At 44.8% G+C, this 25,905-nt stretch overlaps 2 protein-coding genes across 2 annotated transcripts in view; one reads left to right on the forward strand and one right to left on the reverse strand.

Annotated features, from left to right (window-relative positions):
- Positions 1-5,130: 5,130 nt before the first annotated feature.
- LOC122125034 (collagen alpha-1(III) chain-like) lies at positions 5,131-10,176 on the reverse strand. Its single transcript, XM_042699598.1, has 5 exons — positions 9,835-10,176; positions 9,050-9,597; positions 8,476-8,829; positions 6,752-7,408; positions 5,131-5,506 (listed from the first exon to the last, which is right to left on the reverse strand). Exons 1-5 carry the CDS (start codon positions 10,174-10,176, stop codon positions 5,131-5,133), a joined length of 2,277 nt encoding a protein of 758 aa, XP_042555532.1.
- Positions 8,679-25,905, forward strand: part of Gabra1 (gamma-aminobutyric acid type A receptor subunit alpha1) — a 43,756-nt gene continuing 26,529 nt past the window's right edge. The window contains exons 1-4 of the mRNA XM_042699579.1: positions 8,679-8,735; positions 10,513-10,601; positions 13,725-13,837; positions 23,419-23,486. Of these exons, the coding sequence (XP_042555513.1) occupies positions 10,528-10,601; positions 13,725-13,837; positions 23,419-23,486 (255 nt within the window). The 5' untranslated portion in view covers positions 8,679-8,735; positions 10,513-10,527. The remainder of the gene's footprint in view (positions 8,736-10,512; positions 10,602-13,724; positions 13,838-23,418; positions 23,487-25,905) is intronic.

Consider the following 25,905-nt stretch of genomic DNA (forward strand, 5'->3'; position numbering starts at 1 on the left):
GTGCTAGAAGGCCAAGGCTTCTTTGCTTCCAGCTGCAACTATATGATGAAAACCCCCAATGGTCAAGTGGTATTTGATAAATACTGGCTAAGTGTGTCTGCTCAACTTACAGCCTCCACCAAATCGATCAGCATGCCCAAGATCTTGATTTCAAAATAGAGAAGCTAAGAAATATTCCGAGAAAAGTTCACCTTTCCACAGACAAACTGCTGCAAGGTAAAAATAGTTTTAACAATGACCACGGATGCCAATTGGCGAGAATTTTTAAGGTCTTAAAATAAATATTCAATATACAATGAAAATGAGTCCTTGTTTTTATTCCAAAGAAACTCAAGTTCAGAGAAGTGGCCAGACAGTGAACAATTCACAGAGGGGGAAAAGGAAAAAACCACTTCCAAATTGTTTCTTAAATACAAAATATATTTTATGTGTTTATGGAGTCACCACAATGAAACTCCCTTGGACTATCAATGTATTCTAATAAAAAATAAAAATAAATATCTAAATACTATGTAAGAATGCTTTCCTAAGCGTTTATTTTTTTAAAGTCTTAACAATGTTGTTGTTGAAAATATTTAATATTTGTCATCAAAAAATAATTTCAACTTTTTCTTGACAGTTCTACTACTGACACTGTGCTATGATCATAAATGTTTGGCAGTAACACAATTCATGCCTGGGTTCAAATCCAGGCTGTGATTTATACGCCATCCAGATTCTTTATCGGAAAGCAGCACTAGTGAGAATAGAATGAAGGATTGTGTGGGGGAAACTGGTGCTATGTCTGGTATATCATTGCTAGAGAGTAACTGCTGATCTCCACAAAGAAAGGAGTGTCACCGTGAAATTCATCCTGTCATTTCCTTCAAAGGAGTTTAAGAATGGTCTACCTTCTATTGGATTCTACTACTGGAGTGTGTAAGTAGTGACTACCAGAAAGTCCGCTCCGTTGCTCTCCGAATCACTCTTCACATCTTTCAAAGGCAATTATGTGCTGCCACCTCTATGCGCAGTTGCAAGAGGAGGACATATAGAGGTATCTGTATTTGTCATTATGATACTTTTGGTTGTTGGGCCTTGGGCTACGGCGTTTCTGAGGTTGAATTCTTTTTTTCTTACTCAGATCAATTTTTTCTGAGTAAAATTCAAAGCTCTCATGAAAATCAGTCTTTTTCTGAAATTTGCATGACTAATTCGTAAATAATTGTGCAAAAGTGACAAGTCTTTTTAAATTCTTCAGTTCCTTTTCCTCTTCACAAGCTTATGTATCAGCTTATTTATAACATATATGTGATATGTATATGACATATATATGGAGAAAGACTGAAAATGATTCTTTTATATACACATACATATACATATACACATGTATGTATGTATGTATTCATATAGAGAGAGTGATAGAAGCTGGAATCACTCTATACCACATGCGTGTTCTCTCTAGATATATATATATATATATATCATACATTTAGAAAGAAACTGGCAATCTCTGTAAATACATAGCATATATAGGTATATACATTTTAAGATATATGATATAAAGAGGAAAATTGGGGTATCTCTCTATATAAGCTATATGTTATACACAGGAGCTACATGTTATATACAGAGAGAAGTTAAAAATCTGTCCATCTCTATCTATCTATGTATCTGTCCACATATATCTATATCTATATGAGAATATTACATATTTACACACATATTTTTAGCTTTTCTCTTAAAAACTTCTTAATGTTATTATAATAGGGTAGGCTAAACTTCTTTCCCATAGTTACAAATTACAGTAAATAAAATCTAGCTATTTGCATTAGCTAGATGTAACACAGGGCATGGATTACATTTCAATACATTCATATACAATCATAATAAAAATCCATATCCACAAGCCCATTTTAATTTCTTTCCACAGAGCACAATTATTGTAAATATCAGGGAGGGAGCTACTGAACAGATGGGGCATTAGTGTCTTAATTCTTGATTTTTGTTCTAGTAAATCCTTCCGTTTCATATCCTTTTCCCAAATCCTGTGGCCATTCAGGGCATGATGCATCATGTTTTAAATGCTGTTTTAATGTTAGCATTACTTTTTGTTGTACAATTTTAAACAAATATTTGAATGTACAAGTCCAACAGGCTAATGAAACCACATTAGACTTCAAGTATTTTAAACCAGCCCTGCCATAATTATGCCAGAAGATGCTGAATCAACTCTAATTATTTCTTGGAACCAATAGATCTACTATTTTTTATGTCTGATAAGTAATCTCTCTAAATTGATTGTCTAACTCAGATCCTTTTTTTTGCTCCATGCTTCATACTTCATGCATTACAGATTGAATATCTATTTATTCCATTTACCTTGAAAAGAAAAGTAGATATAAATACATATTTCTACAGTTTAAAGTGAATTTATGGAGATAAGGTATACATCCACATATGCTTTAAGTTTACAAAAAAGATAATCACATCTTAAATGCCTTAGTCATAAAAATAGAGAATAAATGTTTCTCCATCATCCTGTGGCACGCAGCAATTTAAAACATCAAATCTAGAATAATGAAGAATTGAAGCACGTTGTGTTTTTTCACCTTCCTTAAGAAACCACAGGTTTCAAGCTCCTGAGTGAATCTACAGAGCTAATAATAACTTTAGAAAACCTTCCTCAGTTTGGAAATTTACTTATACTTTATCAATATTTTATTTAAAATTATTTTTGTCAGCCATAGGGCTGGAACTCAGGGCCTAGGTGCTGTCCCTGAGTTTTGTTGCTTAAGGCTAGCGCTCTGCCACTTTGAGCCACAGCACCACTTCCTGTTTTCTGTTAGTCAATTGGAGATAAGAGTCTCACACACCTCCCTGCCAGAGCTGGCTCGGAACCGTGATCCTCAGCTCTCAGCCTCATGAGTAGCTAGGATTATAGGCATGAGCCACAAGTGCTGGCTCTTTCTCAATACTTTAAAACAAATTCTTGCTCCTACCACCATTTTATTATTCTTTCCCTAACTCTGAATAAATACACATTTATTTGCTTGAGTTGATGGGCTTGATATTCGTGAGAAGGAGATTTCTGAATCTGGGTGACATTTGGGTTACCAGGAAACTGAAAGATGCCAACAGGGGTAGCATTGTATAGTTACTTATGTAGCTATTAAATAATCTCTGGTTCCCATATACAGACGGTAGGTTTTGGTGGATTTTCTGACATCCTATGGAGAGAACAACAGGGCGGTAGATGTATCCTGAGGGGAGTGTACGACTGTGGAGCAGGAGTGGCGTGTTTCCTTGTACTTGGCTATGTGAATCCACACGTCCTCTCTTCTTGGACTGGGTTTTATGTAAAATACTATGACTAAGGAATGGGTAGTGAGATTTACTTTTCCTCTTGGAACATCTTATCAGTAAGAATACAGCCCTAGGGATAAGGTGGTCTTAAAGAAGTAACTTGTCCCAGTAACTTGCCTGATGATTGGCGATTTTATGTGTCGGTGGTTTTTTTATGTACCATGTGGGTCCTGGGGTATAGGAACGTGCTATAAATAGTGCACGAAATGCTGGATGAAGAAGAAATTGATGGAGAGAAGAGACACAGGGAAATTTCCATTCATTAGATACCTTTTAGGTGTTGAACTGGACAGCTAAGCGATGAACATTTGCTTTCCCATGGAATGCCACAGGTAGAATACGAAGTGGTAGTACTACTCAGAAAAATGTCAGAAAATGAGAGAAGCTGAGGCTGTTACACCCGCACACGGGTAAGTGTGGAAGCAATCACTTCCATTCATGCTTAGCCACTTACTGTGTCACAATGAACTGAGTTTGCTTTCTACAAGAATCAGAAAAGCATTACATATTTGGGGAGCTCCACCATCATGGTCGGGATAAACAAACTCTCATTCCCATTGGAATGGGAAAACTTTTATGGGTCAAACAAGGAAGGGATTTTGCTTGTGTTTTTATTTTTATATTCATCATGTTTCTCAGTATGTGGAAAAGCCAAACTATGCTTCTAATCTTAAGTAATAATTTATCTGAGTTAACCAGATAATGAAAGTGTCTAGATTAACATAAAAAAAATATCCTACTTCGGGCTAGGAAGGTGGCTCAGTGGTAGAGCGCTTGCCTCGCATGCACGAGGCACTGGGTTTGATTCCTCAGCACCACATAAACAGAAAAAAGCTGGAAGTGGTGCTGTGGCTCAAGTGGTAGAGCGCTTGCCTTGAGCTGAAGAGCGGAGGGACAGTGCCCAGGCCCAGAGTTCAGGCCTCATGACCAACTAAAAAAAAAAAAGAAAGAAAAAAAGAAAATTCGATTTATTTATTATCTTTAAGTAGTCACACCTAGTCATTAGTCTATTCTTAAATCACAAGTATTTTTACTTTTTTCCCAATGAATCTATTACTTCAGTGTCAATTATAAAGGAATGACCATTTTTCAAATACAGTAGTTTAGTTCATGAAATAAGCTGGCTTGAATTATCTGGCTTGAATTATAACTATTGGAACTAGCAAACTAAATATTCATATGTATGTATGTATGTTCCACTACAACATGTACATGTGTCAATGTATTTGGTAACCGTGTTACACGGTATAGCAACATTTAGACATTCGTTCAATGCATGCATCTGAGCCATGCATTTTGTATTCTAGGTTCTGGCTGAAGCTTATTATTTTATTATTTCTTTATTTCTTTCCCTTAACCCAATTTTATTTTTGGGGGGGTCCAGTCATGGGGCCTGAACTCTGGGCCTGGGCGCTGTCCCTCAGCTCTTCAGCTCAAGGCTAGCGCTCTACCACTTGAGCCGCAGCACCACTTCCGTTTTTTTTCTTTTTCTTATGTGGTGCTGAGGAATCGAACCCAGGGCCTCATGCATGCAAGGCAAGCGCTCTACCACTGAGCCACCTTCCCAGCCCCCCAAATTATTTTTTAATGACACAAAACTGCACCCAATAGAGGAGAACACTCTTGCTATTTTTCCCCACTTGGTTCACATGTAGTTGGAGAAGTAAAAATATTTTTCTATTGAATAGAATCAGCACTGCTTCTTCAATTAGGTCAGGGCTTCCTGCCATTGAACATCGACAGGGGAAGCAGAATGTTCCAGACTGAGCACTAGATGCAGAGCTATTAGGCCTCCGCAGGATTTCTGGTCCCAGGTTTGACCTCAAATGCCTTCTGCCAAAATCTACTAATAGGAGGGTCTTGGCTCCCTGCTCCGTGGGAGAGGAGGGCAGTAAGAGGCGTGGGAGCTACTGGCGTGGGCCTGACCTCCCGCACGGGGCCGGCTGGACCATCACCATCCAGGAAGGCAAGGGAAGGGAGGACGAGCCGGGGATGGACATCCAGAGGCCTGCTTTGCGGGACCTGTCCCCGGTAGGGCCGGGGAGAGACCGGACCAGAGAGCCTCCGCCACCAGTCCCAACCTCGCTTCGCCAGGGAACAGCCAAGAGATGGCGGCCTCGAGGCCCCACGGTGAGGACTGGCGCCATCTCCCCATCTGTAACTGGCGCAATGACCGGTAACGGGGGTGGGGGGTGGGGGCAGGCTCTTTCCCACGTTGTTTCCATCATTAAATCATGATCGATCGTTCGGACCCGCCAACCACTTCGACAATGACTTCCTCAAGGCCACACACACCGAGGAGACAATATGTACATATACACACACATGCATACACACATGCATGCATACATATACACGGATGCACATATACACATCCACACATACATATGCATACACGGACGTGCATTCATACATATACACGCATGCATACATATACATGCATGCATACACACATGCACGCACATATGCATACACACGTGCATGCACACACACGCGCGTGCACACAAACATGAACACATACATATGCATACATGCACACACATGCATGCATACATATACATGCATACACTCACATGCATGCACATACATACACACGCACATGTGTGCATAGATGCACACACGCATACACACATGCACACATACATGCGCATACATGCATATACACATGCATGCATACATATATACAGATGCACATATACACATCCGCACATACATATGCATACACGCACATGCATGCATACATATACACACATGCATACACACATGCACACACATATGCATACACAGTGCATGCATACACACATGCATACACACATGCACACATACATACGCACACATGCACATACACACGCATGCATGCATATACACACATATGTACATGCATGCATACATGTACACATGCATACATACATGTGCGTGCATGCATGTGCGTGCATGCATACACACATGCATGCAAACATATGCAGGCATATACACACAGCCATACATATTTGTACACATTTACATACAGATGCATATATACATACAGATGCATACATATATACACACATACATGCATTTGTGTATACATATACACACATGCATACATGCATATGCATACACACACGCGCATGAATGCATACATATACAGGCATATGCACACATGCATACATATGCGTTCATACATACACATCTACGCACAGATACATACATATATACACGCATACATACGTTTGCGTGTACATATACACATGCGTCTATACACATACATATACATACCTATGTATACATGCATACACACATAAAACATGGTTTCAACGGCTGTGTGAGACACTATTACGAGACAATCAAAAGCACGGTACTTCCGCTCACCCGGGTCTGGGAATCTCCTCCTCCGGCCGCGCGTGTTCGCAGCCATCACACCCACCTGTCAGAGCGGCTCTGAGGGGCTGTGGGGACATCCGGGGACTTCCGCCTCCTGAGTCTTGGCCTGGCGCTGCCCGGGCGCCAGCAGCCGGCCTGCGCTCGCGCCTGCGCTCCGGGGGCGGGGGGGGGGGGGGCGGCCCGCGTGGTGTCCGAGACCCGCGTGCACAGGGGCTGCTCCGGATCCTCGTTGCCACCGGAAGTCCGTGCGTTGCCACGCTTGCGTCCAGACTGACGCCCCTGCGGGGCGGGGCGGCGGCACGCGGGACAGACCGGCGCGGTGGCCCGGATGTTCACTCGGGGTCCTCCCCCGTGAGCCATGGGGGCCACTGCCCGCGGGGACACCCCGGGACCTCCGCGGCCCGGGAGCGGGGCCGGGCCTGCGCCGTCCGGGCGCACGGCAGGGGACACGCGTGGGCCGTGCGGGTGCGCGCGCCCGGCCCGGAGCCCCGACGTGACCCAGGACCCCGACGTGACCCCCAGGCCCCAGAGCACCGGCGTGACCCCCAGGCCCTCAGCCCCGACGTGACCCCGGCCCCGCAGCCCCGACGTGACCCCCAGGCCCTCAGCCCCGACGTGACCCCGGCCCCGCAGCCCCGACGTGACCCAGGCCCCGCGACGTGACCCCGGCCCCGCAGCCCCGGCGTCGGCCGAGCGGGTGCTGAACGGACAGCGCTCCGCTCGAGTGAGGGCAGGTCACAGAGCGCGGGCGGAGGCTCACCGAGCCTGACCGGGGCCGGCGGGGGGAGGGGGGGGAAGAAAGGGAGGGAAAGGGGGGGGAGGAAGAAGAGAGACAAAGACCGAAGGGGAGAGAGGGAGGGAGGAGGAGAGAGAAGGACAGAAGGACAGAGGGAGAGGGCGGGGAGAGGGAGAGGGAGAGGGCGGGGCGGGGGCGGAGGGGAAGCAGGGGTGTCTGACATCCACGTTCCTCCCCGGCCCACCCACCCCACGTCGAGGGTCCGCGGCCGGGATCGGGGCCGGGAGTGGCCATGGGGAGGCAGACGTGACCTCCGGACCCAGACACGACTTAAGCAGCAAAGATCAGACAGACAGACAGACGGACGAACGGACGGATGGACGTCTCTTTGAGCCGGGCGCCAGGCGGGGGGTGGGGGGAGGGCTCCCGGTGGAGTAACGACGACGACCACCACCGCGACGACCTCGGTAATCATCACGACGGCGACGACGGCGACGGCGAGCCGAGTCCGAAGCGCGCGCTCCGGGATAACCGGCCCCGGGGGCCGCGGGACGCGCGCGCGTGCGCGAGGCCCGGACGGGGCGGGGGACGGCGCGCGCCCCGCACGTGCGCCCCGCGGCCTCCGGTGCGCGGCCCGGCCGGGGCACGGGCTGGGGTGGAGGGGGGAGCCGTCCGTGCACGGGCACGCGCCGGCCGGGCCTGGGATCCCGGGGCGCCCGCCCCCCCCCGCCGCGCCCCGCCCCGTCCCCGCCCCGCCCGCGGCCGAGCCGGGCGGGATCGGCGCGCGACGCGGGAGAGGAGGGGACCGGGGCCGGGGCCGCGCGGGGCGAGCGGCGGGCCCGGCGCTGGCGAGGGGCGGGCCGGCGCCCGCGCCCGCGCGGCGGGTGCCACCTTCCTTTCTAAAATAAAATCTGCCTGGCATGAAGTCACCGCCTATTCCACATCCGGTTGGCCCGGGGACGCTCTACTACTGTGGCGGGGCGCGGCGGGCCGGGCGCGCGGGGCCGCGGCGCGGGGCCGGGCGGGCGCACTCGCGGGCGAGCTCCTCACGCGCCGCGGCGGCCGTGACGATGGCCGGCGCCCAGTGACCGGCGGGGCGACGCGAGGCCGGGCGAGGCCGCCCCGGGGCCGGCGCTGCGCGGCTCTGCGCGGCTCTGCGCTCCGCTCCGCCCGGCGCGCGGGGACGCGGGCGCGCGGGACTCCGGGCTCGGCCGCCGCCGCCGCCGCCGCCGCCGCCCGCACTCGGCTCCGGCTGCTCTCCCCGCGATCCGGTGCCCGCCGCGGCCCCGAGGTAAGCGACGCCGGGCGCGGGCGGCGGGCGGGCGGGCAGGGAGCCGGGCGGGCAGCCGGCGAGGCGGGCGGCGGGCGGCTCTCGGGGCTCCACACTGCAGCCGCGGGGAGCTCGGATCCCTCTCTCCCTCTCTCTCCCTCTGTCTCTCTGTCTCTCTCCTCCTTTCTTAGGCACATTTGAATTCTTCCCACGGGGTGGGTGGTGACATGTTGTTTTGGTCTCTCTGTGTCTGTCTGTGTCTGTCTGTGTCTGTCTGCCTGTCTCTGTCTGTCTGTCCCCCCCCCCCCTCGGCCCGGGGTGAGCTGGGGAGGGGCGTGGGTCGGGGTGGGGGGGCATCGCCCGAAGTTGGGACGCGGCCCCGCGCTCGGGTCCCCGCGGCGCCGGGCGCCGTCCGTCTCGCCCCGCGGGGGTCCCCCCGCCGCCGTGAGCCCGTGAGCGCGGTCCCCGTGGCGGGGTCGCGGGGCCGGGCGGGCGCCGGGGCGGCGGGGGGCGCGCGGCGAGCCGGGCCGGCTTCCGACTCCCGCGTGGGGACTGGCGAGAAACTTTCCCACTGCGCGGCTCGGGCGGCGCGGCGGGTGCGGGTCCCGGTGCGGGTGCGGGCGCCGGCGCGCGGCGGGGTCCGTCCGAGGGTCCCTTGGGGAGCCCCCCCCCTATTGACGAAGAGCAGCCATGCGCGCCAGGCTGAGGGCAGCTCGGCCGGACCGACAGATGTCCGGGACCGACAGATGTCCGGGATTAGTGCCGGGCGAGGCGGGGCGGCCTCGCGGCGGCGGCGCGGGCCGGGTGGGTCGGGCCCTCCTCCCCCCCGCCGTCCCGCCCCGCGCCGTCCGCTCCGCTCCGCTCGGCCCCCGGGCCGCTCGTGCTTTCACCGGACGCGGACAGGGTGGGGTGGGGAGCGGCCCCCGGCGCCCGCGGGGGACCCCGGCGCGGGAGGACGCGGCCAGAGCCGGGCCGAGCCCCTGGGCGGGACGGGAGCCGTGAGCTGTCACTGTCCACGCCGGCCGCGGGCTCCCAACTTCCCTGCCCCCCCCCCCCGCCAGCCCCCTCCGCGGGCCAGAACCAGGCCAAAATCCAGCAACCGGACCGCGGTTGCTCGCACCTCAGCCCAGAGGCTCGGAGGCCCCTTCCGCCGCCCGCGAGTCCCCACCCGTGCCCGGGGCCCGGCGTCCAGCAGCCCCGTGTGCACGTGCGTGCCCGCTGGTGAGCACGCGCGCGGGCTCCGCGTGTCAGAGCGGTGCCCTCGGCCTGCTCCGACGCCGGCGCGGACGTGCAACAGTGTGTCTCGGCGTGCGGCCCGGCCCCGCGCCCCCGGCCCCCCGCGCCCACACCGGCTGCGGACGGTTGGCCCGGGCCCAGCGCGGACCCGGGCGGCCAGGGCGGAGGCCGCGACCTCGCGGGGACGCGGCGGGCAGGGCTCAGGCGCCCCGCCGCCGGGAGGCATGGCAGCGTGGCTTGGCGGCGGCGGCGGCGGCGGTTTCAAAGCGAGGCGCGGGAGAAGCGGGGCGCGCGCGGACCCTCGGTGGAGAAGCGGGGCGCGCGCGGACCCTCGGTGGAGAAGCGGGGCGCGGGGACCCTCGGTGGAGAAGCGGGGCGCGCGCGGACCCTCGGTGGAGAAGCGGGGCGCGCGCGGACCCTCGGTGGAGAAGCGGGGCGCGCGCGGACCCTCGGTGGAGAAGCGGGGCGGGCGCGGCGCCAGCGCGGCCGCCTCCCCACGCCGAGCACGCGCGGCCTCGGCCGCCAGTGCCCGGGGCCTGACGCGCCTCCCTCCACTTTTCAGCCGCCGAAGCCGGGGATGAAGAGCTGCCCGGGCCTCTCCGACCTGCTCTGGGCCTGGACCCTGCTTCTCAGCGCGCTCACGGGAAGAAGGTGGGACTCTTTACCTTACTTTACATTGGCGGGGCGCGGCGGCCGGGCCCTGGCCCCGCAAGCCACCAACGGGAAGGAATTAGCCGTGGGTGAATCCGTGACTAAGGGGAATTCAACCAACTCTAGGTCACAGCGCGAGGCATCACCTCCTCTCCACCCTAGAAGGCACTGGAACCAGCCCGGGCTGCCCCTCCGGTCGGTGCTGGTGTGCCACTGTCACCAAGGGAACCCGCTGTTCGCTAGTTTATGGGGCAAAGTTAACTTGGGTGAGCGTCCGCACGCCTCCCGTGCTGGAATCGTGTGGCAGTCGTGGAGAGCACTGAGCCGCAGGCGGAAAGTTTAAGCTATCACCTGCATAAGTGCATGTGTATGTCACACCTGCAAACCATCAATGACTGAAGCCATACGTGTGGGGTATATGAACCACGTATTTAGAAAACAGCTCTAGTTAAGCTACCCAGAAAAGTGAATGAGAAACAAAAAATGTGTAAGTTTAACCGCATTTGAAATAGTTCCTAATGATCTAATCAAGAATAGAAGAAAAAAAGCACTGGAATATGGTCCAAAAGGTGAACGACTCCCCTTCTTCTATTCAATATTTACTGTGTGGCCTATTTCGACAGTCCTTAAATTCAATCTGTCGATTGCACAGATGGCAAATCCCTCACATCCTTCCCCAGAAAAGGAAAGTAAACTCTTCAACTAAAGGTAGAGAGATGGAATAACCCGGAAAGATGTGGGCTTAAGAGGTTTTTTTTTAATTGAGAAGTTGTCTGTTGTTATTTTTAATATCATGCATGGTAAATCTGTAAGCAGCGGGTCATACATTAGTGTCTGGTACTCCTAATTCGAGGCGTTAAGTGGTCTTCAGTGCTTCTGAAAGACTGTATGAAGTGTTACGAATATAACGACCTGTAGGTGGAGGTAGTGATCAGCGTTTTATTATACCATGCTTCGTGTGGAATCAAAATCAGGTATTGCAACTGACATTTCTCTTCAAAATTTATATTCATTTTGGAACACTCTACACTGGCACGACTGTTGATTCCCAAATAAGTAATCTTGAGCTTTTTTCCCGAAGGTTCAGTGGCAATTACAATGTGACATGGTATATTAAAAATCCAAACGAGGAAGAATCTGATTCGGAAATCATATAAAAGAAAGGTTTCTTCCCGCATATGATGGAAGAGCTGTTTTTTTTGGGGGGCAGACGGGGCTAATTTTGAGCTTTTGTGTCAGAATGCCAATTGGCAAAAGCAACATCGAAACAACAAAATACAGAGAGAGACACATTACTTGGATTTTACATAAGTTGTGAAAAATAAAGGAGATGCAGGTGAAGGGAATAGGCACCCTGGACTCCAAGGATTGTGTGAATAATTTAGCAACTTTGTGTGTCACCCCAATTCACCTTTTCTCCCCTTCCCTTTCACATTGCTTTCTGCCTTTGGGTTCTCTTTTAGAAGTTCTCTACGGCTTAAGGTGTCTTAGCATTCCTCTTCCACCTTTATCAAGATGACCTTCCAATATCCTTCAAAAGTGCCTGCATGGCAGCTAGGTTTGTGACAATGAGTTTGTAGAAATAATCACATTCAGAAAACTATCTATTGCTTTACTGCTGTCATCTGCCAGGGAGATGTACTGGAAGTCACAGAACTAACTGAAAATCTGAGTTTTTGAAAAATAGCAAGATGTTCAATTTTAACAAAATGTGTGGCATTAATGTTGTTTAGGAGAATGAAAATTGCTTCATAGACATCCAGTCCACATAGTTAGTCATTCAAAACTTATTCAATGAAAACTTCATCTGAAAAATGATTACTGCATCTTGCCCATACAAAATTAGTTACTTGCACAACAGTAATTCTGAAATGATAATCGATTGTATTTCTTGCTCCCACCAAATAAGTGAATTCTGATTGAAAATGATACATTTTCTCCTGTACTTATCAACCATAGAAGCACACAAGAGGGAAGGAAAAAAGTGTGTTGAATAGAAAATGGAAAGTTACAGATAACGTGGCCCTTTCTTAGTTTACACCCTGCATACTTTAAATTCAAGGTCAGAGCTGTCATTGAAATCTGTCACCAAGAGTGATCCATCCTAAGATAGAAAACGCTTCCCTCAAAGGATTTTGGAAGTGTCACGCTAATCATTACATAAAATACCATTCCATGAGCAAAGATGTATTAAAGTTGATAGAGGAAACACACCATATTTGAATTATAGTCACTCTGAAGTTTGTAAATGAAAGACTAATAATGATAAGAGATATATGCGACAACCTCAAACAGAAATCTTTAGATATGAGTCATTTCATAATTTCTTTGTCTATAGAAGGATGGTAATGAAGTCTCACGCACAAGTTGGACAAACTTGAGTTCTACGTCATGCTTTGCCCACGAATGCTGTCTTACGACAAACTGTGCTACAGTTCAGTGGAGCATTAACTTAGCCTTTTTAAAAAACGACTATGCCTTCATCCAGAGAGGATGTACATTAACTGGAGATTTGAACAACTTTTTAAAATGGCATCATAACTCTGAAGGGGAAGGGGGACTTTTCACCTTGATTAAAATATAATGAACCTAAGAAATATGTTTTGAATGTTTCTTTCTTAAATATATCAAAACAACAACCAAAGCCCAGGGCCACAGAAAATGGATAAAGGGTTGTTAATAGGGAAAAGTTGAGGTTCTGCTACCTCTGAAATTAAAAAGCAAACTCATCTATTTTCAAAATTCCCTTCTGCCTTCTACATAGGTATTTTTAAAACTTTGGTCTCTGCTTGCACAGTGTTGACATTCTTGTTGATGCAGAGAAGACATACATCGCAACATAACGAACGCGTTGAGAACTGAGAAATTAGATCTCAGTCTGAGTAGAACTCATTTCCTATAACTTTCCTCCCATATTTAGAAGGAATAGAAAAAAAGAGCCTATCATGAATAAAGAGGATATGCTAATGGTTATAGTATGGATATTCTTTTAATTCTCCAGAAGGAATTTTCAAAGGCTCAATAGAAAAGAAAGCAGGGAAAATCTAAAAAAGGTTTTAACTGATCAGAGGTTTTGGTTGAAATGTATAATTGAGTCCTAGCTTCTCTTTATGCTTTTCTCAGCCATGAACAGCCCTCGTTACAAGATGAACTTAAAGACAACACCACTGTCTTCACCAGGATTTTGGACCGACTCTTAGATGGTTATGATAATCGCCTGAGACCAGGATTGGGGGGTAAGTCCTATTTTTGTTTTAGAGAAGAATACGAAGTCATTACGATTACAGCCTTGCTTTCCCTTAAATGGCAATGAGAAAAGTAGCAGAGTAGCATGTAGGTTAGTAATTACTCCTACTGTTAATAGTTTAATATGCATTCAATGTGCTGATATGTTGTGCACCTATTGAAACGTATTGAAAAACAGATACACAATTTTCACCATGATGCGCGAAGAGGCTACATTTACTTGCTTTCTCTCTAATAATTGTGATTGTGCGGGATGGGAAGGAGACGCCATTCTGGCTTCCAGACTATCAACTCTGCCATCTTCCTAGGGAACTGCTGTTTACACTGAATTCCAACAGGACATTTCTGATTCTATGGCTTCAAACGTTTATTTTAGTAGATTACGTATCGATCTACTATTTCCTGTTAAGTTATCCATTACCTCTAGGATCAAAAGTGAATGAGAGAGATGGCATTTGTGTGTGTGTGTGTGTGTGTGTGTGTGTGTGTGTGTGCGCGCGCGTGTGTGTGTTTTAAAGCATTTGAACTCACATTTCAGTTTTCTGTACTAAGATTTTTTTTCTTGGCATACCACTTAACTGGTTATATTGATAAGCTTCTGTTTGAGAAGAAAATAGAGCTTAATGTGTATACACATAACCACATTATTAAATATTTCCAGAAATTACACGCTAATTTGAATTATCCGTGGGTAAAATAACCAAACAATCTCATTTACTTAAAGATAATGAAGCCAAATCAAAATATCGATCTTAGAGGAAAAACCAGTACAGTGAGGAAGGAAGTCAGCATTCACAGTCCTGCAGGGGCCCTTCCGAAATAACACGGATGTGACATCGTCTCCAAGTTACTTGTTGAAACTATTTAATGTCAATAGTAAGAGAGCATTTTGATAGCACAGAAGCTTAAGAATGCAAACACTGGTTTTAAAACCAAAAGGTAGCAAGGATTTCAGATTAGTTATTTGCAGAGCTAGGGACTGGACCAGGGGCCCTGTGAAGCTCAGGAAACTCCACCACTGAGCCACATCCTCAGCTCTACAGTGATTTAAAAAAAAAGTGTTGCATCTTTAATCGTAGGCATGAAGCTGTAAAATTTCATTAGTGTCTCAGAGGCTTCAAAAATGTATCTTTAATCCTTAAAGGATAAGTGAGAAGTGTTTATTAAGGGGTCATCAATATTTTGCATGTATTTTATCGATCACTAGAAAACTAATTTTAATATGAGATGTATTTTTAAGACATTGATAAAAATAGAATCAGCTATCAAATTAGGAAATCATGGTAGTACAATTTCTGGCTAGTATAATTTAAAATTATCATAATTTTTTCCTTCATGAATACATCATTTAATTTCACTTCTCCTATACACTTCTGGTATTTTAAGGATGACATGGATTACAGTAACTTTCTATTGAAAAACAGACCTTTTATTTTTTGACATGACTGATTTGTTTTCAGATGAAAAGATTATGTAGATGAAAGTTCCTGAAAGATTGTACCTAGAGTCTAAGCAGGTAAAAGTCTCCTCTTAGTAAATCTGTGATCTAAGCTAGGTTACTTTCTTTTAAAAGAAAAAGACATCTGCTATATTCTTTGTTATGAGAAAAGTCCGATTTTATAAAAGGTAACAACCATGCAACAGACAAGGATATTTTATTCTGAATATCCTCAGAAAATAGAAAACTGTGATAAGCTGAAATTTGAGACTAATGTAAGAAATGTTTCCATGTGCAAATTCATCATGACTTGTTTGTGCAGAAACACATAATGCATCAGAAGGTATAAAATTTCTCTTTGGAGAAGCTTGGGTCCAGTAGCTAGAATGATAGAAGATATTGGGGGATAGTGTAACACTATTTGAAAAGTTTACTTTTGTTGTAGGACATAAAAATACAATACTTAGGAAGAATTCTTTTTTTCAAGATCAGAGTGGTAAAATAGAGTAGAGTATGTAGAGATCTAAGAGTCTAATATATTCTCCTCAGGAGCTAAAGGAGACAAACAAGCTAACCAGGTTCATATTTCAAATATGAAGTAAAGGAAAACTCTAAACAAACATGGATTGAAAGGATCAATAGCTAGAAAATACAAATTAAATAGTCAATAACTATTGAATGGAGTCTCACTTGTAAACGTTTTCGTGGTGAAGGAGAGAACTAGGGAGCTGAACGTGTTTTTGAGAAGCTTTCATCTGAGGCCTGGTCAATGTAGAAGAGTAACAGACTTGATAGGAGAAAGATAAAAGTCAGAAGAGGGGGAACACATGAAAGAAAGTTAAAGAAAAAGAGAGCAGAAGAACAGGACAGAAAAGACAGAAGATGAAGAGCTGAGCGGGGCAGAGGAGTCAGAGGACCGGGAGGAAGGGTGGAAAAGCAGAGGGGCAGAGGCCAAGGCTGAGCTGCTGGGTGGACCTCCAGGCTCGCTTGCGCAGGCAAGGCTGAGTTCATTTTCTCCAAGTTTTCTCCTCAGTGCTTGTGATTCTATCAGTGGTGTTGCAAAGAAAAAAAAAATCAAATAATGTTAAGCTTCACAGATGTGGGGCAAATGTGACGCGTGTTCATACTGGCTCTGTTCGCACTCTGAGGATGGAATAAATGCTCCACGGGCAGAGATGCAAAGCTGAGTCCCCAAGGAAGGCATCAAGCCTTCAAAAATAAGCAACATCTTCTTCTGGCCACACAATGTGACCATTGCAGTCTGATGAGTAGATAGAATAGCAATTCAGACAGAGAGTGGACTTGATCTCTGCTATATTCCTGTTAACTTAGGTCTTAGGTTGTTTACTAAAAACATTAAAAAAAAACTAGAAAACTGAGAGCGTGCCACAAAAACAATAATTTTTGTGATATTTTGTGTGAGTTTGTAAAACTTTACTGGAGGATACGTACATTTTATTGGCACATTTTAATTGTACAAAGTTTATTATAGCATTTCCGTGCAAGCGTAAAATGCTCGTTTTAAAATTCAAATTTGATCTAGCTGGAGTTTACAAGATGATTGATACTCTTAAAACTTTTATTATTAGTTTGCATCTCATGCGATACTGAGATCTGAAACAAAAACTGTATTCATATTTAACTAGTGTTACAACACATATTTTATATTTATATTACAAACAGGATTTCAAAAATAGACACAAGATGTGTCATAATATGGCACTGTTAAATAAAATAAAAAGACTCTGCTGACAATGTATCTGAAAGTCAAAAAGGTTCAGCTTATGCAAATCTCTTCTTGCTGTTACCTTCACCAGAAAATGGTCTTTGTTATGAAATCTTCAGTTAAAATCTTGGAATCTTTCCTTTTGAGCATGATATTGTTTTGCTGTGTTTTAATGCAAGGTGTGGAGATGCTCAGATTTGGCAAATTCAACCTACTTCTTTAAACACAGAAATACTGTGCTTAAGTAATCTGTAACTCAGCTGAGTTTCAGAGAAAAAAGTTACCAAAGGGAACTGCTAAATGAGCAGGAGAGCCACTTAGCAATTCCTGCAGTCGGCTCATGAGTCCAGCTTGTCTAACAGATTCACTGACGTAGCCAAAGGAATGTTCTAGCTTGTTTATAAAACTGTACTCTCACCTTGCCTCTTGTGTATAAACCATCTCTATCTGATCAATGCCAAGCACTTCTTGAAATATTAGAAAGCTGCTGAGGCTATACTCAACTCACAGAGGCCAGTGTTATAAAAAAAAAAAAAAGTTGCATTTGATTTCTGTTACTACTTGATCTTTTTTTGTTTAATAGGTTTTACCAGTGTAGGACCTTTAGAAAATGTTTTCTGTTGAAAATTGCTTATTTATGGCAGAAGGTGAATTGTAATATTTGAAAAATGTCATGGGTCTGAGATGTGAATCTTGATGAGATCATCACAGATGTTTTTGTTTTGTTTTTGTTTTTGAAAAACTTAATAGGAAGAAAAGAGGTCCTGGGGAGAGAATATACAAGATTGCTATATATAATTGTCACGTAACTAAAATGCTGCACCAGGAAATACAAGGTCTCCTATTTCTAGAGCCCAAACCAAACCCCTTCCTCCAAGGGTCCTCTGCTGGTAGAAAACACTCCTTTACAAGGAGGGAAGAAGAGGGTGATTTCTTGGTGAAAATGGGATAAATGCCTACTCCAACAAACCTGACTTTTCCTACTCAGAGCTAACTTGCATCATCTGACTTGTTGGAATCCCCAAATACAGAAGAGTCGCAGATTGATTTGATGTCCTGAAACTTGGCTGTCTACTCTTGATCTACTCATTAGCTAACTATAGGCAAAATTAAATAGCTCCACATAAAAACCAGAGGGGAGGCTTTATAAGGACAGAAATGAGTGACAGACAAGGGGCAGAGATGTTGCTTCGGCGGTGGGCACAGCGGGAACATGGCTGCGGGGAGGTGCCACTGAGCTGGAGTTGGTGAGGAAGCCAGGGTGCTCTGCAGTCCCAAACAGCACTATGTGAAAGCAGCATCTTGAAATGCATGTGGTTGCCAGGGGTGACTAAGACATGTCCACGCAGCCTCCATGCCCCGCGCCTCTGTGTGGACAGACAGACCAACGTCCAGCAAGACGTCTCCAGTCACCCCCTCTCGGTCTCTTTTAGGACGGCCATGTTTACCACTCACTCTGCACAGCAGCATCAGCTACCTTCCTAAGCCGCAGGGCGCATCCTGTCACTTCTGTACCCAAAGGCTTCCTCTGGCATTAGGAAGGTCAGCTGCTTTCCAAATAAACGCCTCTTCAGCCAACACTGCCTCCAGACAGTGATCGCTAGAAGCCCCAGCTCTGGATAGGCTGGGCTCTTTCTTAAAACCCAAGTTTATTCTCACCTCAGGTCCTTTGTCTTGTTTGTTTCTGGTCTTTTCTTAGACCTAGCCATCATTGAAATTTTGTTATTGTTCAACTCAAATGTCAGCATTCAAAAGACATTCTTTCAGAGCATGTAGAAAGAGCTGAATTTCACTAGGAAAATTTGTGTACATAGCTAGATACATACTTAATCTATCATCTATCTACTTGTATGTCTGTTTATCTATCTATTTATCTATCTATGTCTCTATGTATCTATCTATGTATCTATCACCTATGTATGTATCTATCTATCTATCTATCTTCCTTCCTACCTACCTACCTACCTACCTACCTACGTACTTATCTACCTTCCTAATCAATCTAAAATGTTTTCCCTATAAACAGCTGTGAGCAATATAAAGGAACAGGAATTTCTGCATTGTGGTCAATGCCCGTTCTTTCTAGTCTTCTCTGGAGCTGGGCCTACCTGGCATATAGAAAATACCAAGTGAACATTTAGAGGCTAAATTAACAACCCCCCCAAAATACTTCTGGAAGTACCTTCACACTGTAATCTCTTGCTGCACCCCAACACTGCATTCCATTTTGTAGGCATTATTTCTTCATTCAAACTGTGAGCAACTGGCGTCACAAAGATTATATGATTGTACCTAAAATAATACATCTTATACTCAAGGACAATCTGAGTCAAAACTGGAACACTGCGTCTTCTAAGCCAACGTGCTCACTTCTGACTTTATTACACTGCAACTCTTGTTTGTATTTCCTATACTAGTCATCTTCTTGAATGATCACTTCAAAACATCTATTATTTCAATAGTTATTAGCAGGATATTAGCACTGTAGCTTTATAAAGGGAAAACATATCAATTGGGAGTCCGAATATATAATACAATATTTGTAGTATATTGTTTATAGATAAACTTAAAAAAATTGATTTTCAGTCATAGGGCCTGAACTCAAGGCCTGAGTGCTGTCCCTCAGCTCTTTAGCTCAAGCCTAGCGCTCTACCACTTGAGCCACAGCACCACTTCCAGCTTTTTCTGCTTATGTGGTACTCAGGAATCGAACCCAGGGCCTCATGCCTGCAAGGCAAACACTCTACCACTGAGCCACCTTCCCAGCCTTATAGATAAACTTTTGTAAGGGCTGCAAGTATTGGTGACATAGTCAGTGCTAGTTCTATAAGCACACACCAGAGTGCAAACTCTATTACTTGATTTCCTAAATTTATGCTGGAAAAAATGCTTTTTATAACAACACAACGCATTACATTGACCTCAAGCTTACTCTACAGTTTTTTTTTCCTAAAATGTTTTATTAGAGTAAGATCCCTGATTAATTTTGGGAAATGCACAGGTAACTAAGGTTGACTACATTTACATAAAATGTTTCCAGAAATATGGAATAAGCAGGGTTTTCAGGTTAGGGAAACATTCACTAGACATTCCTCGTAACAGCTGATGATAAATCAAAGCTAGTTATTTCAGTATGTGGCAAGAGAAATGGGTTAGAAGGGAAACAATAGGGAAAGTTGGGTCTTCCTCCTCTTCCGTTGCCATCCGTCAATAACTGGTGGTATGTGGAATTTTACTTGCTTCTGACCCCTCCCCTTATTCATTTATTTACCAATTTGTTGTTTTTATTGTAAAGGTGATATGCAGAGGGGTTACAGTGATGTGAATCAGGTATTGAGCACATTTCTTTTTGAACAGTGTCACCTCTTTTTTTCTAGTAGTTTTTCCCTCCCTTCTCCCCCTTCCCCCCAGGTCGTAGAGTTCATTTTCAACCAAGTGTCTCGTGAGTGTATCACTGCTGCATTTGTCCTACCATTTCTGTTTTTCCCCTTATCCTTCCCCAAACAGGTAAACTTACATACAAGACAGATGGTACAGATATCAAAAACAGCTACAAAGAAGAAAAATAAAAACAAACCAAAACAAAACAAAAAGTAAATAACAAAAACCTCTTGTTCCCTTGCTTGGAGTTCATTGTGATAAACATCGTTTTATAGTTTCATATGGTCAGATGCTCACAGCTATTGAGCCCTTGTGATCCTCTCCTAAGAATGTCTTCCTTTGGTCTCACTGTGTGAATGTTTAGAGTCCTGTTTACCATGTTCATGTCTGTGTGTAATTTTTTTGTCTTTTGCCATCCATTGGTTTTCTTGTAGATTTACAGGCACATTCTGATTACGAATGAGAGGACAATGCGACCTATGTCTCTTTGGGTATGGCTTACTTGGTTTAATATGATTTTTTTCCCCAAGTCTTTCCATTTCCTTACACCCCTTCCCTTTACTCTTCATGGTTAACTAGTCTTTTTGGTCTTTATCAGCCTCCTCCAGTTTTGTAACATGGAGTCTTTTGTTAGAATAGAAAGCAAATATATCTATCTATCTATCTATATGTATGTAGAGCATAGTCAGAAGCTGTAATGATATATGCATGTGCATGTGTGGCTCTAAGGTCATGTAGGGACACATGATATGGTGCTCACCCCTCTCCTGCCAGTTCAGGTTATTTGCATTGGAATCTTGCAGTGGCAAATTTCAGAGAATCTCGAGAGTATGGCTGGGAATAAAGTAAGATGAAGTATCTGCAGATGGTAAACTTGTATGGTAAATAAGTTTATAGCCAAAGATAGATAAAATAGGAAAAAAAATAGACTTGAAAAATGTAGGCCCAGTCATTTATGTAAATTGCTTTCCATTTATGCCTAATCTCTGTATGGCACAGAGACAATTATGCACAGAAATAAATGTATCTAAACTTAACTTTGTTTTACATTGTTTGATTGGTGGTAAAATCTTTAGAAAAAGCCATTTAGGTAATTTAAAATTTGATTCTTATGTAGTTCCCTATTAGCAATCTACAACTTAATGGGTGGAAAATCATGCCGCTATTTAGTGAGTTGATCTCTCTCTTCTTCATGATGCTGTATCGTACAAAATAACACAAACTAGTGGCTCCTAACTCACGGAGTGAGTCATTCTGGAAAGCTGTCTGTCTGGAGGATTTCTCTGAATATTCAGCATATATTCTGCCACACTCAAGAGACAGGTATTGATGAGAAATCTCCAGGAGGGCAGAATCAAGCTGCCCAAAGTGGGCATGTGTGTGATCAGGATTATCATTCCCCCAATTTAAAAAAAAGTCATGTGCAGTGATATTTGACTCTAATCCCTGTCTGGGGAGACTTAGGGACTAATATAATTTTAGTTCCTATAATCTATAGGATATAAATGATACATCATAGAGAACTCAAACTGAGCCTTGCACTATGAGGTTAATGAAGGAATACTGTTAAAAGCACAATAAGAAGCGTTTGGTTTGATCAAGACTTACATGTTGGAAGATAAATTAGGTATGAATTCTTCTGACCATAGTTAAAGCAGAAGTTAAATTGCAGGGAATTTATGTATAACTATGTATAAATATGAAGCAGCAGACTTATTCCAATAAGGGGGATATTTGGTATGAAATAATTTAGATTCAACATATGCCCATAGCTCTCATATCTGTTGTGTTTTTTGTTTGTTTTTGGTCCTTTTCATGATGATAAGTGTATATCTTATTATCTCAAAGAAAATCCAAGTGATGGCTTTATTGCGTCATATAGAAATGAAATGCCAAAAGAGAAGGAGAAAATCAACTTTATCTTGTATATGTAGTTTTTGTGAGTAAGTGACATAGCCTTGTATTTTTTCCCGATTGTTTTAAAATTAAAAAGTGGTCCTGATATTCTAGTTAAATGCCAGCCTAGTACAAAAGAATGCATGGGCCTAGAGAGAGGGGGCTAGCACAGAGGGATCCATGTTGGAGGAATCTAGAAGGGACTAGAGCGGGAACCCTCACGGAAGATGGAAGAGAGGTTGAGATGGATGGCTAACAGCTCTGCCGTCAAAGGATTTTATTGCTCGTGGATAGAACTGTGTTTATAATATCCTATCCCGGGCCAGAGAAGCAAATGTACAGAGTTTCTGGACTGTTAGTTCTCGGAGCTAAGGTGAAAATGACATGGCCACCGTTCTCACTGTCACCCTTCCACCAATTGTTCCCTTTTATGTAATCAACATTTTTCTCTTTCTTGATGAGGGACTGTATTTCTGTGAAAGCGTCCCTGTTGAGTTGTCACAGAACTACAGTAAAAGTGTTTTATTGGTTATATATGCCATCAGAGGCCAATAATAAAAACACATGGAACGTGCAACAGAATCTATGCCACAATAGGTCTGCCTTATCTTCTAAATTAAAAATACTTACCTTTGTTGTCCAATATTTCCCCCGGGGTGAATTTGGATAATTTAGTTAAACTTTACTACAAGAAAGCCATCATTTCTAAAACATACTTTTGAGGTCTTCAAGAGTTAATAAAGCTTGCAAAAGTCGACTATAGAATTCCCAAGAGCAGTCTATGTGTGCCTGAGGAATCTGCGTAAAAATATTTAAAGTGTATTACCCTGCTAACATATTTTTATTACTACATAAAGTGATTTGGTAACATTCAAGCAAGAGTGTCCGTCCCTTCTTGAAGAATTCATTCACGTACCCAAGGCGGTACGTGTGCAGCCTCTTTTCTCCACTGAAAATGTTAACTGTGAAATTTCCAACGTAAGCAGTAAATTATCAGGACTATTCAGTGGACCAGTTTTAGAAGTAGCTAATCAAAGCCAATGAATTTCCCATTCGGGTGTGAGGGTGTGGTGTGAGATCTAATGAGGGACTTGCGAAAAACTCACTGGCCCAATTTCCTGCTCCATCAGAGCGCGTGACCGAAGTGAAGACGGACATTTTCGTCACCAGCTTCGGACCTGTTTCCGACCATGATATGGTAAGTGATGGCCGCTTTAGTTCTTTTGGGTTTGTTTTTACATTGAAGTGGTGAGAGGAAAATATAGACTGAATATTTATGGAATCGTTTGTGTATGGAGCAATCTGTGAAGGCTTGGTTGTGTCTCTTGTTTCTGCATGTCTAGTATCTATTCTAGAGTAGAATGTATCTGTGAGTGGGGTGTGCGTGTGTGTATGCCATTTGCTTCCCAGATAAATCAACCCTTCTTCTCTGTCCTTTAAATGCCTTGGTTTCCATCCTACAGGGCATGCAACGCCAGGACTTAGGAGGCTAAGTTGATGCAAAGGTGTTAAGTTTACAGAGAACAGGACAGCCACTAATTCTGTGGTCTCTGAATGATTATTTTTGCCATAAAGGAGAAATGGCTATTGAAGTTGAGGGAGCACTTGAGCAGCATGAGAGAAACAGGTATGGAAAACCCTCGGATAGGAAAGGTTCTGCTTCATTGCAAAAAGTGCATCAAATTATGACCAGAAGTGGGAATAAAATTATATATATGACATATTTGATATATATGCATATATATTTCATGTTTTTTCCCCTAAGGCAACTAAGTCAACATGAATTTGCAGTCTACCAGATGGGAGTTGATAAATCAGTAGAACTCTGCAGATACTTTATGTTTCTGAATTTGTAATGGTCAAACGACTATAAGTGAAATGTCATAAAGAAGCCATGAAGACATTCCACTATGAATACTTCACAGCTACATCAATTGAACGTGTTTTTTTTTTTTTAATGCTCTTATGTTAGCAGTTAGTCAAAAAGTCTTAGAAGGTAGTTCAGAGTGACTCACAATAAAAGCTGCAGAATCATTCTGGCTAAAAGCCAAAGTCAAACTGTCATGTCTGGCTTCCGTTGAGCTCAGAACCATGCACCATTGGCCCTAGGCTAGTTGTTTTTGAACTCTGGGCCTGGGCACTGTCCCTCAGCTCTTCAGCTCAAGGCAAGCACTGTACTGCTTGAGCCACAGGGCCACTTCCGATTTTCTAGTGGTTTATTGGAGATCAGAGTCTCATGGACTTTTCTGCCCGGGTTGGCTTTGAACCATGATCCTCATATCTCAGCTTCCTGAGTAGCCAGGATTACAGGTGTGAGCCACCTGCACCCAGCAGCCCTCATTAGTTTGCCATAGGAACTGCCTGCTTTCTCTAAGGTAGCAACACCGGCTGCAGGATTACAGGCTGTGGGATCTTGGGCAAATCCAATGCATTTCCAACATTCTCTCAAATGATTATGATGGTTGCCTGTGCCAGTAGGATTGTTAGGAATTTAAATGAGATATGTAAATCAAGAGTCTATCAATAGTCTTCAATAAAAATGAGCTGTTATTGCTTTTATCTCAGTTGTCTCTGATTCCCCATCTTCTTCATGGAAATTTCCTCTCTGTATTCATCTAAAACCTTTAGTTTTACAAAGGCCCACATTGAGACCCAAATGCCTTGTAAAACCACTTTTTGATAACTATAGTAATAAACTAACATTGCCTTTTACTTTCTAATCACATTTATTGACCATAAGATACATTTAGGCTTTTGGCTACATACCCAGTAGCATTTGATCATTATTTTTCTTATCTCAGATCAATGCCAAAAAATTGAAAATAATGTCATCTCACAAATTTCATAGTATTAGTGCACTTCTGGCTTAGGTTGAATATTGAATTATGTACTTGATGACAAGTGTAGGAGCCTGTATTGTTAAAACAACAACAACAACAGCAACACTGAAGTCTTATTGAGGGCCTGAATAAATCAAACCTTCATTTCTGAGTTTTGAGCCTTTTGAGAAAGAATAGAATAAAGGTCTTGGGAAATCAAAATATCATGTTTTCTCTAACAGTTTGACCTCCCTCTCTGGCATGTGGTATGGTGCCTCACAAAACAGAGCAATCGATATTTTCGGAAACTGTAAGAAGGAAGCCACCTGTGATTAAAACATTAGCTCCTCATCAGGTGTGGTAGCTCATGCTTACCATCCTAGCAGCTTGGAGGCTGAGATCAAGAGGATCACAGTTTGAGGCTATATCTAGCAAAAAATTCACACGAGCCCACCCCTGTTCTCAACAACAACAAAGCCATGTGTGCTAGATAACAGGTCTGTAATGGTCAGTGTCCAGGACAGTTTGGGCAAGAAGCAAGATTCTCTCTCAAAACCAACCAGAGCTAAGAGGACTGGAGGCATGGCTCAAACTTGCCTGACTAGTAAGCATGAAGCCCTGAGTTCAAACACCAGTGCTGTCAAATTTTTCTCTTCCCTTGAAGAGCGTTTGTCTCAGATTCATTGAGATTTCAGGATCTATTAGATTATTATTTTATTTTATTTTTGGGTCTGGTCATGGAGCCTGAACTCTGGGCCTGGGCACTGTCCCTCAGCTCTTCAGCTCAAGGCTAGCACT

Source organism: Dipodomys spectabilis, unplaced genomic scaffold (assembly GCF_019054845.1).
Source record: "Dipodomys spectabilis isolate Male_0828 unplaced genomic scaffold, ASM1905484v1 ptg000258l, whole genome shotgun sequence".
Classification (NCBI taxonomy): Eukaryota; Metazoa; Chordata; class Mammalia; order Rodentia; family Heteromyidae; genus Dipodomys; species Dipodomys spectabilis.

Coding starts and splice junctions, on each gene's coding strand:
- LOC122125034 (XM_042699598.1), bottom strand. CDS start 10,176: ATGCCTCCCGGCGGCGGGGCGCCTGAGCCCTGCCCGCCGCGTCCCCGC. Junction 9,598..9,834: donor CTCCGAGCCTCTGGGCTGAG/GTGCGAGCAACC, acceptor GTCCGGTGAAAG/CACGAGCGGCCCGGGGGCCG. Junction 8,830..9,049: donor GCCCCCCCACCCCGACCCAC/GCCCCTCCCCAG, acceptor CCGCGGCTGCAG/TGTGGAGCCCCGAGAGCCGC.